This window comes from Notamacropus eugenii, chromosome 2, assembly GCF_028372415.1.
Source record: "Notamacropus eugenii isolate mMacEug1 chromosome 2, mMacEug1.pri_v2, whole genome shotgun sequence".
Taxonomy (NCBI): domain Eukaryota; kingdom Metazoa; phylum Chordata; class Mammalia; order Diprotodontia; family Macropodidae; genus Notamacropus; species Notamacropus eugenii.
The window spans coordinates 261,278,775-261,298,408 of NC_092873.1; the positions used below are offsets into that span (position 1 = coordinate 261,278,775).

The 19,634-nt window shown below is 39.6% G+C and overlaps 1 protein-coding gene across 3 annotated transcripts; it reads right to left on the minus strand.

The window, feature by feature from the left end:
• Positions 1–1,589: 1,589 nt before the first annotated feature.
• Positions 1,590–19,309, minus strand: MPC1 (mitochondrial pyruvate carrier 1). 3 transcript variants are annotated; one of them, XM_072643857.1, is made up of 6 exons: positions 7,261–7,344; positions 5,846–6,001; positions 4,942–5,002; positions 4,298–4,394; positions 2,488–2,620; positions 1,590–2,134 (listed from the first exon to the last, which is right to left on the minus strand). In XM_072643857.1, the coding sequence occupies exons 3-6, from the start codon at positions 4,948–4,950 to the stop codon at positions 2,110–2,112; spliced, it is 264 nt and encodes an 87-aa protein (XP_072499958.1). In that variant the 5' UTR covers positions 4,951–5,002; positions 5,846–6,001; positions 7,261–7,344; the 3' UTR covers positions 1,590–2,109. The 3 variants fall into 3 exon arrangements, with proteins under 3 accessions (XP_072499958.1, XP_072499959.1, XP_072499957.1); XM_072643858.1 differs by lacking the exons at positions 4,942–5,002; positions 5,846–6,001; positions 7,261–7,344 and adding exons at positions 14,379–14,382; positions 19,113–19,309; XM_072643856.1 differs by lacking the exons at positions 4,942–5,002; positions 7,261–7,344 and having other exon boundaries at positions 5,524–6,295.
• Positions 19,310–19,634: the final 325 nt, after the last annotated feature.

Consider the following 19,634-nt stretch of genomic DNA (forward strand, 5'->3'; position numbering starts at 1 on the left):
AGCAACCAAGCAGCAGCTCTGTTACATAAAACTGAACATCTTTTCTACAAGATAACATTTTAGCCACAAGCTATAACAGAAGCATGATGTTAAAAAAGACCAAGTTTGGTATTGAAGCATCTGGGTTCAAATTCTAACCCCACTTGGCCATTTCTTCATTTGTAAAGTGATGGTGTGGAATGAAATCATCTTGGGAATTTTTTGATTCTAAATCACAGCCCAGTTGAGAACTCAAATCACCTGATTCCTAGGCTAGATAGAGCTCTCTCTCCATTATGACAATTCACTACTTCACTCCAGAAGAAAAGGCTTCTACCACTGTATCTTTCTCAGTTTGTATCGGAAAGAGTTTTGATGCATAAAAAGCTTATGAGGGCAGTTTTCACTGATCACAAATCCTAGCAACAACTTAGATCTATTTCTAGAAATGATATTTGATGTGATTCTTGAATAACCTTTTTCCCAACATCTCTACTCCATGACTTGCTCGTGTCAAATTCTACCATCAGTCACTTCTTTGAGCTGACACTTTCTCCCTAAGTAGCATGTGGAAGTATCTCTTTATGTACACATTTGATTTAAAAACCCAACTATATTTATTAAGTACAAGGTGCTGGGGCCAGGTAAAATTCAGAGGAAGGGTGGGGAAGGATATGAATATAGGTAATTAAAAGGCAGAGAATGTAGGAGATGAGACACAGGAGACAGAGATCCATGAATAGTCCTCTAGGAAAATTTGAGAGATTATTTTTAACCAGAAGGAAATGGGACAAGAATGGATTCATGGAGGCTGAACCTTGACAAAAAAGAATTTTGAAAGATAAGGATGCAATAGTACATTTCAGGAATGGGGGACAGCTTTTGAGAATATATTGAGATTGGGGGAAAAGTAGTCCAGGTTTTTTGGGACATAAGTGTATATAAAAGACAGTAAAATAAAACAAGGTTGGAAAGGTAGATTGGAATCTGATTTTGGACAGTCTTAAGTGCCAAACTGAGGAATTTACATTTTATCCTACAGGTAATAGGGAGTCCCTGAAGGTTTTAGAGCAGGAGAGTGCTATGATCAAATGTGAGCTTTGTGTAAGTTTTTTTGACAGCTGTGTGATGGACTAAAAATGGGTGAGAGGCTGGAGACAACAATTTGGAAGCAATTCCAATAGTACAGTTTAGAGGTAATGAGGACCTGAATACAAATGGTGGCACTATGACTGATGAGAAAGGGACAGAAGTTATAGAAGCAGAGGTAACAAGGGGCTGCAAGCCCAGTCAAGGGTGGCCTCCTTCAGGTGGCCTCCTGACCAAGGCTACCTTCCATTTTCCTGATTACATATCTATCTTGTAGGTGTCTGTTTTGTTCACACACCTTCTGTTCCAGCAAAAATGGAGCCCATTCTCCCCATCTTCCTGGACCTTGCTTCTCCCACCTCTGTGCATGCACATGGAATGTATTACTTCATCCCTACCTTTCTGAATATCACCCTCAAGATTTAGCTCAGGTACTACACCATTCAAAAGTGCTGAATGTTTCAAAACACTCAAGGAGAATCAGGACGGAGAAATTAATAAGTTCATATCCTCAGAGGAAATTTAATATTTCAGTGATTTATTGCAATTAAGTTACAGCATTTTGATCGTACATACTGCATGGAAGTTACCCAGATAACTGATTCAAACAATTTACTTCATTGGAAATAAATTTTTTGTATATGGCCAACTACCACAAGCTGACCTGTTACTATTATAGAACAAACCAAATCTGTGTACCAAAGTGCTCAAAGTTACAAGCTTTGCTCTCTTCAGTTTTTTATAAGATAAATTTCATGACTGAGAGCTAATATACATATTATGAAAATTAAAACTATCATTGAGACCATTAAATGAGTTGCATAATTTGAACTATTCTTTAAAAAGAGAAAATATGTTAAGTATTTGTAAGGCAGCAAAGAGTTATTTTAGGTACTCTTAGCTCTTTCTAAAGAAATAAGTCTGGCTAATGAAAAGATGCTGTTATCTTCCTCAGCAAGACCATGTGGGATGGAATCTGTGACCCAGCTGCTGCTGCTGGAAATGCTGTCCCTACAGCAGATATGACCCCTCCTCCCATTGTTACACGGAGGTTTTTTTACTCATCCTGTAAAGAAAAAGAAAATCAGTGAGCATCAAGATCACATGGCAATCATCTAATATTTGGGTCCAATTCAGACCCAAACAAGAATATTTGTTAAAATTTCCAAATTAATAAAAATACAGAATGACTGAGCTGTTTAAAAAAAATGACTTTACAAAGCTAATGCACCATAAAAAAAAAACCTGGCTTCATCGTTTGCCAAGCTTTAAATGAAATTCTCTCAGCACTTACGACAGGCCCTGTCTCCTGCCAGTGGAAGGGCCCTATTACAGCTGGCAAACATCTAACCATGCCTGCCACAGGCCGTCGGTTCAGGGTTCAGACTCTTTCTTCTCCCTCCTAAACCAATGGCTTACTTGTGTTTGATGAGCCGTCCTCCCTGGATGAGCTGGGCTACTTCATTCGTGGCGTGGCATGCAAAGAGGAGCCAATTCCGAGGCTGCACTTTGTAGGCGAATCTCATGAATGTTAAAGAATAACAACAAAGAGCTGTGCAAAAAAGCAGCCACAGAGAACCGTGAGTCAGCCAGATGGCAGACAGCAACCCACAAGTATCTCCTACTGAGGGTCATCTGCCCTCAGCTTACATACCTCCAGTGATGGGCAAGTCACTACCTTGAGGATCAAGGTGGCCAACACTGACTAGTGTACTTCTCAATAATACTTAGAAAAATTTGGTGGTGGGCACAATGTAAAATTAGTTCTATTAATGATCACTACAAATGTTTGGAGACCAAGGTCTTCTTAGATAGTTTATGCACGTTGTTAGTAAATACAGAATGTCAACATAAGCTTCCTAAACATGAGTATCTATCAGTCAATAGAGAGAAATAGATACTCATGCCCAGGAAGTTTATGTTGGCATTCTGTATTTACTAACTACATGGTCTTGGGCAAGTCACTCAACCCCTCTGGGCTTCACTTTCTTCAATGGTAAAATGAAGTTAGACTAGAGGACACTGATGGCCCCTCCACATTCAAAGCAGGAATTCTTCACCACAACTAGGTGACACAGTAGATAAGAGTGTCAAGACTGGAGTCAGGCAAACTCATGTTCCTAAATTCAAATCTGGCCTCAGATACTCATAATCTATGTGACCCTGGGCAAGTAACTTAAACTTATTTACCTCAGTTTCCTCATCTGTAAAATGAGCTGGAGAAGGAAACAGCAAACTACTTCAGTATCTTTTGTCATGGAAACCCCAAATAAGAATCTGAAACAACTAAACAACAAACCCCCTCCCCACTCTGGCTGTCTAGGGAAGCTCATGGACCTCTTCTCAGAATGTTTTTAAAAATACAAAATGTCCAGAATGTGTTTAAAAATATAAAATATGCAAGAATACAAAGGAAACCAATTATATTGAAATAAGGTTATCAAAATACTTTTTAAAAAAACCAAGTTCACAGACTCCAGGTTCAGAACTTCTGTTCTAATGCTATAATTCTATGAAAATGGGGTTAACAGTTAGTGTGGTAGAGTGGAAAGAACTCTGAAATTGTCTTCAGAACCAAGAACTTCCACTTAATGGTTATGTGACTATGGCTAAGTCACTTAACCTTTGAGTCTCAGAATGGCCTTTTAAGGTGTCTTCCAACTCAAAATCAGATCCTGTGATCATAGTTTTAAATAATTTTCAATTATCTGTAACATTTTCAAACTTATGGCAAAGATGAAGTGTATAACATGTGATAAAAGGCAGTATGAGTATAATAAAGACCCATTTATCATTTCAATATACTGGATGTTTGAGCCACTTTAGTTCTTAAAAGCATATTAAGGGAGGAAAATGGAATTAAAATGTTTCGAATAGGAGTCAAATGTCTCCCCTGTGTCAGTACTATTTCTGTACCATTCTCTACTCTAATAATGACTGCAATGTTAGACCTTAACAAAATACTACAAAGTAAACTAAATAGCAAGATACCCTTTGAAAGATGTCAAAATAAACTTTAAGAAAGACTGATAATTTTTAGCCAATATTCTTTTCTTCTCCTTTTACACATCACAATCCCCTCCCTTCCCGAGCAAAAACAAAACAAAAAAACCAAACAAAAACAAAACCTGAACGTAAAAATTGTATTTCTAACACTGTAGTATAAAACAGGCTGAAAACCTTAATAAAGCACGTCAATTTTCTAATTACTCAAATGTCACATTCTTACCAAATGTCATTCTGCCACTAATGATCTCTGGAGATTTCTTCATATCATTGATGGCTGCAATGGGGAGCCCCCAGTTGGCTACTGGTCCCCAAAAGTGCTACAAAACAATGAAGAAATAAAAACGGGGAACAAGAATCAAGTCAAAACTATGAAATGTCAAATTATTTCCTATTTTCAAAAGTAACATTAATATTAAAATGTCCCTCCTACTTTGTAAAAGTAACATTAGTATTAAAGTGTCTCGTTACATCTAATCTATCTTCCTTCATTACTAGCATTACTTCAATAGTGTTCAAAATTTAGACATTGAGTTGCTAAAGTACATAAATATAGGCTTGAAGTTTTTATATATTTAATCTAGGACTGGAAGGGGCTCTAGGCAGACCACCAATCTTTAGACAGACCCACTAGACCATCCTTAACCACCCCATTTAAAAATTGGGAAGGAATAAAGATTCGTCAACCTCTTAACTAATGCATTCAGTCTCATCTTTGGGAAAAACATAACATACCTCTTTAACCTAGCCTTATGAGGGTTCACTCACATATTTATCCTGATATCTACTTAAATGCATAGCCCAAAGTGGACATACTTTCTTAAGTAGTAGCCTAAACAAGAAAATAAATTATTTTCCAGCTCTTACATGTGACATTCCTGATATTCCACAAACTTAAAGTAGTACCTCCAACACCTCCAGTTGTCAACTATACAAAAAAAAAAAATGTAATTGTTTCTAAAATAATAAAAATAATTTGCTTACTATTTGGACCAATGATATTTTTTCAACTTGAAGCACAAAGCTCTTTAGGAGCTTTTTAGAGATCTGGTCAAAGTAATGATGGATATTTTACTTTCAGTTAGCATAATTTTTGATCCTATTTTTACCAATACAGAAATAACTAGCAAATTTAAGGGAAAAAACCCTAAAAAGACCCAAGCACCTAAAAACTTAATTTTAAGACCACTATTTATGACAGTGAAAAGAATCTATGAAAAGACACATTTGGATTAAAAATAACCATTTGTCATAAAACCTTTGATGGAAGGGAATCTGACAGGTTACCTGGTCACACACTTTATGTGGCAAGATATTATTGTCTCATGAGACTTAATGCTAAAATTCCTTATGTCTGCATGAGCATCCTCTGTTCATCTCTTCTTTTTCTCCTTCCACCTCCCTCCAAAGCCCCCCCCAACCTATCTAAGCTTTCTCTTTCCAACTCACTTTTTCCCCCCACATCTTTTTTTGGCCATTCTTTTTTTCCAACTCTCATTCTGTTTTCCTTTTTGTCATCATGCCTTCCTCCACCTGGGATATTTTATTTTCCTCTTTTTTCTGCCGCATCTCTCTTCCTCTGCTACATTCTTTACTGACTCTCCAAGTGGCCAGTTTGTTCAGGAACTCAGGGATACTAGAAGACCTAGTGAGCCTGCCTAGGCAGAGGCTGCCAGCGCTGTCGGCCTTCTCTGGGGTGTGCTGCTGATTCGCCTCTTGCCACAGACACTGCTGTTAAGACAGAAAAGGCCAACGGCATCTGGCTCTACACCTTGATCTCCCTTGAGATATCTGAAGTCAGGGGCTGGCGAAGGCTTTGAAAATAGCTGCATCACACTGTGCTGGGGGTTCTGGCGGCGTGGGGCAGAGATGGCCCAAGATTTTTTTTTTAAGCTGATGTTTCCAAGATTTATGGTTGATAAAATAGCTACAATGGAGGAGAAAGAAAAGTCTGTAAAACTTACTGCTGATTTAAAGTTGTCTGCCTATTTTTCTTGTATAGACAAAGCAAGTACTGCCCCCAGTCATGTAAACGTAGACAAATACAGTTAGCATTAACTTTTACCTACCAGTGAGTGTGAGGAAAAAAACTACACAGGATTTCCACAATTCATTTTACAAAACTGCTCAGTGTCTAAGTTTTTTGGTACTCAAGTTGATCATCTATGATATAATTTCTGGAAACCTACTTTGCAAATACTTTTTGTTTATGTACATATGCATGTTATACACATACACACATATAATTTAATGGGAGAAGGCAGTGAAAGAACTTAATTTCTACATGCTAAAAATAAAAGGTCTCAACACTGCTCTATTTGTGACTTTTGTCACAAAGTGACTTTGTAACTTCTTTCTACTTCATATCACTCTCTAGATGTTTCCATTCTAAGGAATAGTAGTAAATAGTTCACAGTTATACTTTAACTAAATCGATGAAACTGAGTAGATGGAAGACACAGACAGATAGACAGATAGATAGATGAATGGATATATATCTATACACACACACACGTATATATATATATATATATATATACACACACTGTCATAAATATGTGTATATATATATATATATATATATATATATATATATATATATATATATATATATATATATATATATATATATATTTTTTACCAGTAAGCTAAATTAAAGGTAAAAGCAATCTCATTTATGGACCCCTAAATCATCTAACCATTTAGTTTTATTATGCATGGTTTCTTTCTAGCAAAATACTGTATCTGAATTCTTTTCTTACTATATGTAACATCTATGCTCAGTCAGAAAAACAAGGAATTTTATAATTAGCATTAAGAACAGAAATGGCTATTTTAAGATCAAAAAACCTTGTGTAATCATAGCTGTGGAGCAGATATCTGTGTTAAAACAGCTGATGCTGTAATATATGGCACAATGTTTTGGATGATGATTCTCAAGTATAGTCATGGCAATACCTCTGTGGAGAAAGAAGTACCTCCTACTTTTGCTGCCTTTTGCCTGATCTTACTGGTTGGGGAGTTCAGTTAACTGGTAAAAATGGAAACTATTATAAGCTCTCTGTACATAAACAGGAGTAGGAGAAAAGCTGCTATATGGGAATCACTTCTCCTTAGAAGTCAGGACAGAATGGACTTAAAAAAGAAAAGAGGTAAAACTGGGGACAAATTTATTCTATAACTCACCAGTCAAGGTGGTTTAGATATGCTATCTCAGACAAAGGGAGCCAGGTCAGGTGTCCATAACTTTGAAAATGAAGTTACTCTGTAAGGCCCTGAAATGAAGTACAAACAGTTTTCTTACCGTACTATTTTATGAGTGGCCATCGAGGTTCAAACAGGGAAACATAGGGAAAAAAAAAAAAAAAAATAGTTCAGTTGCTTTCATGAAAAATACTGGATCTATGAGTTAATCCTAACCTCACAGGTGTATCTGGACCATTGTTCTAAGTCATTCGGCCTTAAATATGTCAAGCATTCTTTTACTTTTTTTGGAAGGTTCTTTAAAAAGTTCATGATGATTATTATCTAAAGGTAATATCTGTTAAAATATTACTATTTTATATATGTGGAATACTTATGAAAAGTTATACCATAAAAGCAGATTATGATAGCCTTATAATCATACTAATTATATTTCAGTGTTCAGTAACAAACCAACCTAATTTCTGCTAACTTAGTAACAAGATGATGGAAATGCCCAAAGTTCAACATTTAGAACAAATTCTAAATTTCATACTGAATTGACTTCTATTTCTGCACTAACTGCTTGTTGCAATTTTGTACCTCCCACTCCCCCTCAACATTTCTGTGGTTACAGCAAAGGCATAAAGAACAAGTAAATTGATACTTAGAAGATTCTCAGTAATATGTTCCCAACCCATTCAATTTTCTATAATTTTTGTTTATCAGAAGTATTAGATATCAATAGTTATAAATTCTCATGTGAAAAGTGTTAACTGACTGTGTTAGTAGCATTTAAAAGTACATTTCACATATATAGCCTGTATCAGAATGCATGCTGTCTTGGGGATGGGGAAGCAAAGAGAACGGGGAAAATTTAGTATGCAAAATCTTACAAAACCAAATGTTGAAAACTAAAAGTAAATAAATAAATAAATTTAGGGGGGAAAGAACATTTCAAACAGCGTTCCTATTTTCACAGTAGAAGGGACCTTGAAGGTCACCTAGCTCCTACTTTACAGATGAGGGAACTGAGGCTCAGAGAAGTGAAGAAGTGACTTGCCCAAAGTCACCCAGGTAGGAAAAGACAAAACTAGGATTTGAACCCTCATCCAATTATTCCAAGGTCAGGAGTCTTTCCACTAAACCACTTTGATTTTCCAGTATATCAAGTGCACCAGAACAAGCAGGCAAACCACATTATTTAGGGAGACAGAACAACCTGAAATGACAAAAATTCTGTTTCCCAACAAATTCAAACATAGCATGCTGTCCTGCCGGTGAGATGGAGCCAGTTAGAGTATAATACCCTACAAGATGCCCTAGCACAGAACTCCTTGTTACTACTGCTCACTCCTCAATGATGTCTGACACATTGTGACCTCACTGGGGGCTTTCTTGGCAAATATACTGAAGTGGTTTACCATTTCCTTCTCCAGTTCATTTTACAGATGAGGAAACTGAGGCAGACAGGGTTAAGTATCTTGCCCAGGGTCACACAATAAGTATCTGAGGCTGGACTTGAACTCACAAAGATGTGTCCAGGTCTGGGGCTCTGTCCACTGTGCCATATAGCTGCCTGTCTAGCCAGAACAAGGAACCATTATAACACAATAATCCAAATATCCTTGTTCAGGATCTAAAGCCATGTTTTCCACATAGCCATAAATTATAGGGGGAAGATGGGAGGAATAAGATATGTGTTTTACGGCTACATGGAAAGTGTGCTTTTATACACAGAACCTGATCAAGTGTGTTATAGTGCTGGACCTTCCTGGCTCGGGAATCAATCCCTTCTCAGCTGCAAGATAATATGCTAATAAGCTTGTACCTGCTCTTAAGCAGAATTTTTGTAACTTCAAATTTGCAACTTTTAGGAACTTTGGTAACTGCCACTTTGAGAAGTGCAAGTAAAGCCACCGTGGCCATATAAATATATCAGGGTTCCCTGGACTCAGGGTCTGAAGATTTGGGCACCAGTCCCTCTTCTGCCATTAATATGCTGCTTGCCTTTGAACTAGAGACTTTAAACTGTGAAGAAACTAATACTTCTGCCAATTTTAGTGGACTGTTGCAAATATCAAGTTAATGTGAATTACACATATAAGTATATTTTTACACATACATGTGCTTCGAAAATTGTATTCATTTTCAGTTACACAAAACCAATACAACTTGGCAAGTATTTGCTAAGCATCTGGCATGTACGAAACAGCATCTAGTCTTCAATAACACTATATGCCGGGAACTGTGAACTTGAACACAAGAGTGAAATAGTCCCTGACCTCAATTAGTTTATATTCTACTTGAGGGATGGTGGTGATAGAATGTGTGTTCGTCCTTCGTTACTGAAGAAGACCATGCCATCAGAGAAATGGTGACATGACTTGCAGTTGACTTTGTTTTGAGGGAGGGCTATGCAGGTCACCAGCCTCACTTCTCCTCTAGAGCCATCTGAATCCAGTGATGAGATATTTATTAGGATGACTGGAGATAATCCAGGATGAGGCAACTGGGGTTAAGTGACTTGCCCAAGGTCACACAGCTAGTGGGTGTCAAGTGTCTGAAGTGAGATTTGAGCTCAGGTCCTCCTGACTCCTGCACTGGTGCTCTACCCACTGCACCACCTAGCTGCCCCTCGGTGACAGAATACAGCACACCTATAAATAAGTAAACACAAGCTAATTTGAGGGGGAAGAATACACTGACTGATGAACATGTAAGTATATATATATAAAAATTACATGACACGTGACTTTGAGTCATCTAAATAAAAACACAGAACAGAAATTAGCTAGGAATCTGGAAAATGTGAATACATTCCTTTTATACCACGCCTATTCTACTAATCCTTAATAGTCAACTGGGGAAGAGAAAACAACTCACAGCAAAGGTCAGAATTACTACATGAAAAAATGGTGAGAAGTATCCAGGCATATTTTACAGGGTCAGCATGAAAAATTAAAATAACGTTTATTTGTCATGATCATTTAATATGTGCACGTGAGTCATCTTAGAGAAGGGCCTCCAAATTTTTTCTCCTTTAGACTGCAATTTCTCTCTCAAAAAGAACTAAAATAAATACTACCAGTTAAAAAAAAAACAAACAGCATTATCTGTATATAGTGATGATTACAACAGTACAAAAACAAGTTTTCATCTCTATGACTGTCTATCATCTCCGTATGGGGAGTTTCAGGATACTTACAGGGGATAGTATAGTTCCCACTTATTCTACCCTGAGATTCCCAGGAAGGAAAGCTCTTCTTTTGGACCTAGCAAATGACCACGTTCATCTTCTGGGTGGTGTCACTGCTAGAAGCCACTAACACTTGCTGCTGCGTCAGGGGCCTATTTCTAGAGAAAGGCAACATGATATAGTGCAAAGAACATTACACAAGGTCTGGATACTTGGGTTCTACTAATTGCTGTCCCAGCTACTAATTAGTAGTATGACCACTTTTGGGGTCCTTAGCCTACATTTCCTTCCCCTTGGTAAAATAAGGGGTATGGGTATGTGTGGGGAGGGAACCTGTCCAAGGTTTTTTCCAGCTCAGATATCCTGATTCTTTCTGACCACACCCACACCCAGTCACATAAACACACATGCCTACCGTTTGAACAAAAAATTGGTAACATAAATTTTTCTAAAAATCAAAATCTGCAGATCTTTGAACCATATTTTGGATAGCAAAATGAAGTGGGGGATTACTGTCTTAGCACCCTAGCAATGTGGAGTAAGTTCAGAATATTCTGAGAACTTGAAGTTTGGGGTTTCAAAAGAAATTTTTAGACAGTAAATGATATAGCAGTTTAAGATTTAGCCTCTTTTCCAGAAATAATTTGTTATATTCTACCAAAGAAGCAATTTATAAAATGACTATTATCTGTACAGGATTAGGCTAGAAACTGGAATAGTTTAGATGACATATAGACTTTGTCCTCAGCAAATTTACAATCTGTGATGGAAATATACTACATACACAAATAAGGACACTCAATCCTCAACTTTCTCAAGGGGAATGTTCCTAGAAAATGGGGTAAAAATCAAAACCACAAATAATGATGTATTGAACTTATAGGAAAGAGGGAGTTAGGTTCACATAACCACAGAAAATTATAATCCTTTCCTAGATATCGCTGAAAATACACTTTTCTGCATGTAATTCTTTATAACAAAACAATACTTCTGTAATTTGCAGTTTTCCTAACACAGTAAAATGCAGGGGAGAGAAGAGCCTGAGGGAGAGGAAGAAGAGCTGAAATGCCAGAAGCCTGAGGTAAAAAAGGGAAAGGGGGAACCAGCCATCTCTAATCTCCCCTTTGTCTTGGTGTTTGAACTGTTTGTTACCCAATGGAAAGCACATCCCTTGGGGTGAGTCTCAAGGCCCCACTTGGGCAGAGGCAGTGGGAGAGGCAGTATGCTTGGCAATCTAAAAATGAAAAAGAAGTTACTAATAAAAATCACAACTTGAAGTTGCAAAAGTTAAACGAATGTTGCAGACTGACTGTATATACAGAAAACTAAAATATCAACTCGTATATAAGTGCATCAAAAGTACCAAGTTCTATGGGGGAATGAAGGTTATCATTGACTGGGGAAAAAAAAAATCATACAAAGCTTAATGGAAGAGTCTACCTTCAATATGGCCTTTCAAGGATGGTAGGAATTCAACAAGCAAAAAAAGCAGGGCAGAGGAAGAATGGTGAAGAGCAAACATGATTAAATGGTGAATAGTACAACTTGGCTGGAGCACAGAGTACATGGCAGGAGAAGTATGAAATAGTAGGAAAAATAATGGTAGAGGAAGACTGTAAAAGTCATTAAGAGGTCATTAAGGAGTGATGACAATTCTACTTGCAAATAACAAAGGATCATTGGAAGGTTTTAAGAAAACATATGACGTGACCAATCTGTCCATAAAAGATTATTTTGACAGTGGCATAAAGGCTAAACTGGAGTGAGGAAGAAAGATATGAAAACTTGTAAAGATGGTTTTCCAATATTCTGATAGGTTCTGAAGAGGCCCTAGCCTGGGGTGGTAGTAGAGGGGCTAAAGAAAAAGAAGTAGATCCAAAAGTCACTGTAATAGTAAAATGAACAAAATTTGATAACTGATTAGATGTTAGAAGGGAGGGAGTATATTCCATTCAGGTTTTTCAGTTAAAATAAAATAAAGAAACTAGTCTAATATTAAGGGTAAGTAGATTTCAGCTCTTTAACAGTAAATTATATCTCTGGTCTCAGCAATTTGAAAGTTCCCACAATGAGGCAGATTGCAATCTATCCATCTCTCATCATGATCAGCCTATCATTTCTTCCAATTCCAAGGGAATTCTGAACTATGGTGAAACAGTTCAAAACAGTTGAAAGGACAAGCTTCAAATTCCCACCTCTTATAGTAAAATGTAAAGCATGAGAGTGCAAGAGACAGAATCTGTATGAGGGAGGGGGCAGTAGAAATGAGGAGGGAAAGATGAAAGAAGTATATGATACTTGGCCTTTGGTTCTTTAAGCAGAAAAAGGTAGCTTAGTTACATAATACTTGACGGTTTGAAAATAATTTTCTCCACAAGAATAAGGCTCAGAGAGATGAAATTATTTGTCCATATTCATCTAGATGGAGGCAGCTGGGTGGCACAGCGGATAGAGCGCCAGGTCTTCCTGACTTCAAAAATCTGGCCTCAGACACTTACTAGCTGTGAGACCCTCGGCAAGTCATTTAACCCTGTTTGTCTCAGTTTCCTCATCTGTAAAATGAGCTGGAGAAGGAAAACAGCAAATCACTCAGTATCTTTGTCAAGAATCTCCCAAACTGGGTCATAAAGAGTCAGATACAATTGAACAATTCACACAGCCAGTAATTTTTGAAGCCAGGACTCAAATCTGGACCTTCTGATTGCAAGTTGATTGTTTCTTTTCACTACACTGCCTGTTTTGTTACCCATCTACACTGCACATCCTTTTTATCTTTAATGCCCTTGCTGATATTAGAAAGGTCTCAGAATCTCCCTTAGGTCTCTCATTATTCTATCCTGACCTCTAGTCTAGAACACAGCAATAAGTTCTTGAGGATACTGTGGAAACTTGGCAGCTAAAATTAGCACAGCTCATTAACTCGAGTGCTGAAATCACCCACCACATTCATTTCAGATTTATTTATAGATATGGAATACAAAGAATTATTTGATCTATAATACATATTACATGATCTGGCCCTACCAAAGAAAGCCTGTCTCTGGAACCTCATTGAATATCAAGGGTTCAAATTTTCATGTCGGAATTCCAAAGCACCAAAACCAGGGTATCTACATTAAGTGAGTAAACAAATAGACAATCACTAACCTCACAGAGTTGGAGCAATTTACCCATGGGAATAACTACTTCAATTTCTCTTTATCGTCATTCTCATTTCTTAATCAAAAACAGAATAGGAAAAGGGAAGAAAGAATGACTGTTCTTTTCTCTCTTCTTAATGGGTATAAGCAGTGTGTGAAAAGAAATGCTCAAAGGTGGAATTTTCGAAAAAAGACAATCAGATCAGCAACCTAAAATTAATCTACTTGATTTAGGTTCTTCAAAATTATGGGCTACAAGAAAGTGGGATGGGAGAAAATATAAAGGACAGAATACTAAGAAACCCAAGAAACTAAGGATACTGTGTTCTAAAAGTCCTGTCCAACATTTGCCATTGTAGTTCAGCCATGGCCTACTCTTGGGTGACTCTACGGACCACAGCATACCAGTGTTGTCCGTGAGGTTTTCTTGGTAAATATACTATAGTGGTTTGCCATTTCCTTCACCAGTGGATTAAGGCAAACTGGGGTTAAGTGACTTGCCCAGGGTTACACAGCTAGTAAGTGTCTGAGGCCAGAATTAACCTCAGGTCTTCCTGACTCCTGGTTCAGCACTCTATTCATGAGCCACCTGGCTGCCTCTAATATCTATCTCTCATAAACTCAGAAAATATCGGCAGTTGGCCTTTCCTTAAGGCTCTGCCCACAACAATCTTATATGGAATTTGGTACCAGTACTGTCATTTCCAATTTACAGAAGAAACCAAGTGTTTGCCCTTAGTCAGATGTCAGAGTCAGAATTCCAAACCTTTTTTCTTCTATACTGTGCTGATTCTTGCAATGTAAATTAAAAGGTTTCTTTACTAATATATAACAACTCCAAGGATTTTTAGATTCAACAAACATTTATCCAACTTGTACTACTACGTGAGACGCTGTGAGAGAATGACATGGCACACAGAAGCACTGGGTTAAAAATACTACCTCTGAGACTTATTACCTATGCATGTCTGCATATGCCACCTAAACCTCTTGGTTTCAGTTTCCTCATCTATAACATGAGAAAAATGACAGCACTTATTTTACAAGGTTGTGAATATAAAATGAGATGATGTACGCAAAGGCTTTTCAAATCCTAAACAACTATATGCCATCTATTATTAATGGCTGCTACTACCAAAATAAAACCTAAACAGTTCCAGCTCTGAAGGAGTTACAATCTACTGGGGAAATACAACCTGTGCACATATATAAAAGTAAAAGTATAAAGTAACTCCAGGAGGTATTTGTTATCAAATAAGAGAGACTAAGAAAGGCCCAGGTTGGAAGTAGCCCTAGGAGCAGGGTTTTGAAGGAAGATAGAAATTAGAAGAAGCAGTGATAAGGACAAAGCCCAGCGTCGGGGGAAGGAGCACAAGAATGGTGTAAAGCTGAGGAAAAGGGAGCTGCTAGTGCTTCCTACCGGTGTTATGCTAATAACCTAAAAACTTCAGGAGGGAGGGCCATTTAATTTCTTTCTTTGTATCCAAAGTGCCTAGCACAGTGCCTATGCATAAAAGGAACTAAATGCTCATGTGATATGGCATCCTGAATTCAGGAATTAGTAGTAATCCAATTCTGGGTTGGAATACAGAACATATGAAATGAAGCATTATGGACTCTATCTTGAAAACTAGGTGGGAACCAGGACAAGAAAAGCTTCAAACATCAGAACATCTGTATTTCATCACAGAAACAAAAGGGAACAACCAAAAATTTTTAAGTAGAGGAATGACATGATCAGGCCTGTTTTAGGAAAACTATTTTGGCAGGTAGTGGAGGTTGGATTATGGAGGGTAAGACTAGGGATAAGGAAATCCAATAGTAGGTTTTGCAACAATCCAGGAAAGAGGTGATGAGGGCCAGAACTTCATTTTTGCCATCGGAACACCAAGGCCTAGCAGTGTGGACATCTCATCAACTGCCACACTGCTGCATGCACTTTTCTCTCCCATCTTTCACCCAGAATCCCAATAACTCAGACTAACTAGGCCAAAGCTCCCTTTCTTGGGCACCATCTCTGATTCCTTCACATCCATTTATATCAATCCTATCCATCCCTTTTCATGGAGCATGCCTGCCTTTTTTTTGGCTAGTTACATAAGACTCCCTCTGTCATGTACTCCATGCTTCAGCCAAACAAGCCTACTTGCCAAGATATCTCCCAGCTCTAAAATTATTAGTTTTAGTTAAAGCATTAAATAGAATTATATGATCCTCTAGTAGCAGAAATAAGTAGAATCTAAAGGAATGGGACAGCTGGGTGGCTCAGTGTGTAGAGAGGCTGGGCCTGGAGTCAGGCAGATGAATCTTCCTGAGTTCAAATCTGGCCTCAGACACTAGCTGTACCCAACTGAACAACAACAAAGGAATGGAAAATAATTTAAATGATATCCATTTAATAAACTTCCTCCACTATTAAAAAAAACTTGTTATATGTCACCTTTTCAATATACTTAATAAATGCCTCATTTTATTAGCAGAAAAAAAAAACTATGGTAGTAAACAGCTAAAGTAGCACTCAAGGCCTTAAGTTATTTCAAAACAGACATCTGTCTGCTTTACTTCTCCCTTCCTTCCATTACGTTGTCTGCTTCCTCCAAAAAGGACTACTGATTTTTTTTTAATTTAAAACAAAACAAAATCTCCCACTACCAAAATCATTCTTGGACATTTTTTCTTCTTCTTCATCTGAGGACATGGAAGTATTGACAAGTCAACAGCTTTTGTTCCCCAGTTCACTGTTCCACAAGAGAGGGTGCATTATATTTCTTAGAGATCTACTAGGATTTCAAATCCATATAGTTTTTCCCAATGAAATATAAAATACAAAACTGACATTTACTGAATTGTATAAATACAATATACATCTGTAAAGTGCCCTTGGGGGTGAGATGAGTGCCAAGGCAGAGTTCACTAAAGTTCTCTCACCAATTTACATGTTTTTGTATAAAAAATCAGTTAAGTAAAGAAAGCCTGCTTTAACCTAGTTTATCAGCCAAATTTGTATATATTAGTTATGCTTCAAATGCCTCCCCATCCTTTTAAATAGTAATTTCAAAATGAGTTGTGCTAGAAATGTCAAAAGGAAAAGCTTGGAAATGAAAGTTAAATGGGTGCTGAAAATACATACGGTCAAATGGGGCTTTTCATCTTGAATATCCTTTCACTGTAACTTAAAGGAAACGTAAAAGATGGAGAAAAGGATTTTAAAAAAGAGTGGTGTACGGTTCTTCTAAATTACATCATATACAAATGCTCAGTTTATATAGTATAAAGACTGTTTAGCTATTTAACATAAAATAACGCTACCCCCATTTTAATGTGAAGTTCTTCCATTAAATAAAGAGTAGACTTGTAAAACAATCACACTGTTTGGTCACATTTTACCATAAGGGTCATGTTGGTGTCCATACCTGCTTTTCTCAAACCCCTCATCAGCTGGGACCTGAGAAGTGCAAGGTGAACAGAAGGTGACTTTCCTTGTGACTTTTTATAGTACTAAAAAAGTCCAGTCATATATCCTGATGTAGTCACCTGTGTGCCAGGTGAACAAAGAATGTATAATTGGCAGCTGGCCAGTTCCATCTCCATGGAGAGCCTCCAGTCACCTCCAGGTCTGTTGATCTGGTTGGGAAACCTGACCTCCCTACAGTATGTATTCCATAAGCAGTACGTATTCCATAAGCACCTATGGTGTGTGAGGCTTAAGGGACAAAAAGACCAAAAAAAAAAAGTAGGGCTTTTACTGAGGAGATACAACTGTGTACACCAAGAAATACATTACTGCATCCTGGGCCATGTCCAGTCATCCTGATGAATATTAGGCCACTGGACCCAGACGGCTCAGAAGAAAGTGAGGCTGGTGACCTTGCACAGCCCTCCCTTACCCAGATCAAAGTCAACTGCAAGCCATGTCATCATCTAGCTGTCAGGATCCTCTTTGAGAAAGAAGGACAAACACAACAACAAATGTGAAGTACACACAAAACGAATACAAAGTAAGATGGAAAGGGAAATACCACCCACTCCCGGAAGAGAGGTCAGTAAAGTCCTCAGATCGGAGGCCACCACAATGCTAAAAGTAATGGGCTTCCAGGTCCGGTTCATAACAAGTTAGTGACCTGGTACTAAGTCAATTTACATTTTCAGGACCTCAGTGGTAAAATGGACAGAGAACAATTCCTCGTGTTTCACAGGGCTGTTGTAAGGCCAACATGACAATGTATACAAAATGTAACCTATTATTACAGATAAACTGCAAATCAGTTAACAAGCAGGTAAATATACATCTTAAATTTTTAGTGCTTTGCCTAGCAAAAATAACACTTAGGACAACATGGCCTTCAGGCCAGCACACAAAAGTTTTCTTTCCCAATGTCTAAATGATAAACAGGTTCAAAGTCATTTTAGTTCTGAACCCTAGGGGGAGGCTGGGCAGACCACGAAATTCCTCACTAAAGGAATATCCTACTAGACATCGATCACCCTTGCTCCAGGCTCCTAAACTGCCTGCAAAGTTGTCCAGTCAAAAGCCCCAAGGCCATGACCTGGGCTGCCCCAGACCTGAACCTTTCAGGGAGATGAGGAAGGACTGACATGAACAATCAGCACCGGATCTTCACCCCCTCTCCTTCCCCAAGCTGGGTCAGTCACTCCTGACACTCATGGTCCATTAGAAGAGGGCACTGGGGCTTCGGTGGGGTCAGAAGAACTGGGTTCACATCCTGCCTCAAACACCTAACTGGCTTTGTGGCTCGGTGCAAGTCACTTAATCCTATGCATATCTCAGTTTCCTTTTGTGTAAAATGAGCAGGTTTAACTCCTGGCCTCTAAAGTACTTTCCAGGATCAAATCCTGCCTCAGGCATGCACTAGTGGTGTAAGGACACATCACTTTAACCTCTGTGCCTCAGCTTCCTTTTTTATAAAAGGGTCGGGTTGGACTCAGGGGCTCTGAAGTACTTTCTAGGTCACTATCGTCCAGCTCTTACCAGAGGTGTGACCCAGGACAAGTCCCTTGGCCCCTGGACGCAAACACTTAGCTGCGTGAGCCCGGGCACTTCAGGTGAGCCCTCAGTGCCTCAGTTTCCCGGTCTGTAAAAGGAGAGTGGTGGGTGCGCAGTCTCCAGAGCGCATTCCAGCTCTAATTTAAGACCTATTTTATTCAAGCGGCAGCCAAGCCCGGACCCGGCTCCCCCCGACCACCGCAAACCCTCCGCCTCGGCGCCCAAGCTCGAGTCCCCGCTCCGACTCTTCCGTGACAGGCCAGCCGCAGCCCGTGAGCCTCAGTTTCCTCGTCTGTAAAGCGAAGCCGCGAGGGCGAGGAGGCCGGACCCTGGCTGCGGAGCTCAGCGCGCCGGGCTGGGTCCGGAGGAAAAGGCTCCCCCTCGCCTCCGGGCCGCCAGCCCGAGCGGAACCGAGCCTGGGCAGGTGCGGCCGCCGCTCAGGTCTCCCGCCGAGGACGGACCGGGAGACCGGGGGCTTCCTCTCCCCCTCCCGCGGACCCTCCGTCGTCACCTCATCAAGTAGTCCCGGAAATCCTTGCTCCGGACATAGTCAGCCGCTTTCCGTACCAGCGCCCCCGCCATGGCTGCCGACGCCGCTGCCGCCTCGGCTCTACCCCAATGACAAGCCAGCCGACCCGGCCCGGGCGGGCAGGAAGTTCCCCTTCACCACCCCCAACCGTAGCGGCTTCACCGCGGCGCCACCCGCGCTTTACGGCGGCCTCCCTCTCCCTCCCCCCTTCCTCAGTCTCCCGGGTGATTAGCCCCAGGGGGAAGGAGCGGGCGACTGATTGGTTCCGCATAGGCTGCACACCCCTTTCCCTCCCCTCCGTTGGTGGGGTAGGGGAGGGGGCCGTAAAGCACCGCCGAACCCACTTGGAAGGTTGCTAAGAGATACCAGTTCCCCCGTCCGGAGGAGAGGAGGAAAAGGGGGCGGGGCGAGAACCGGGGCGGGCTCCTCGGGGTTGGCTGAACCAGGAGGTCCCCACCCATTGGCCGACTGCGGCGCTGTCTGCTCCCCAATTAGCGAGCGGCT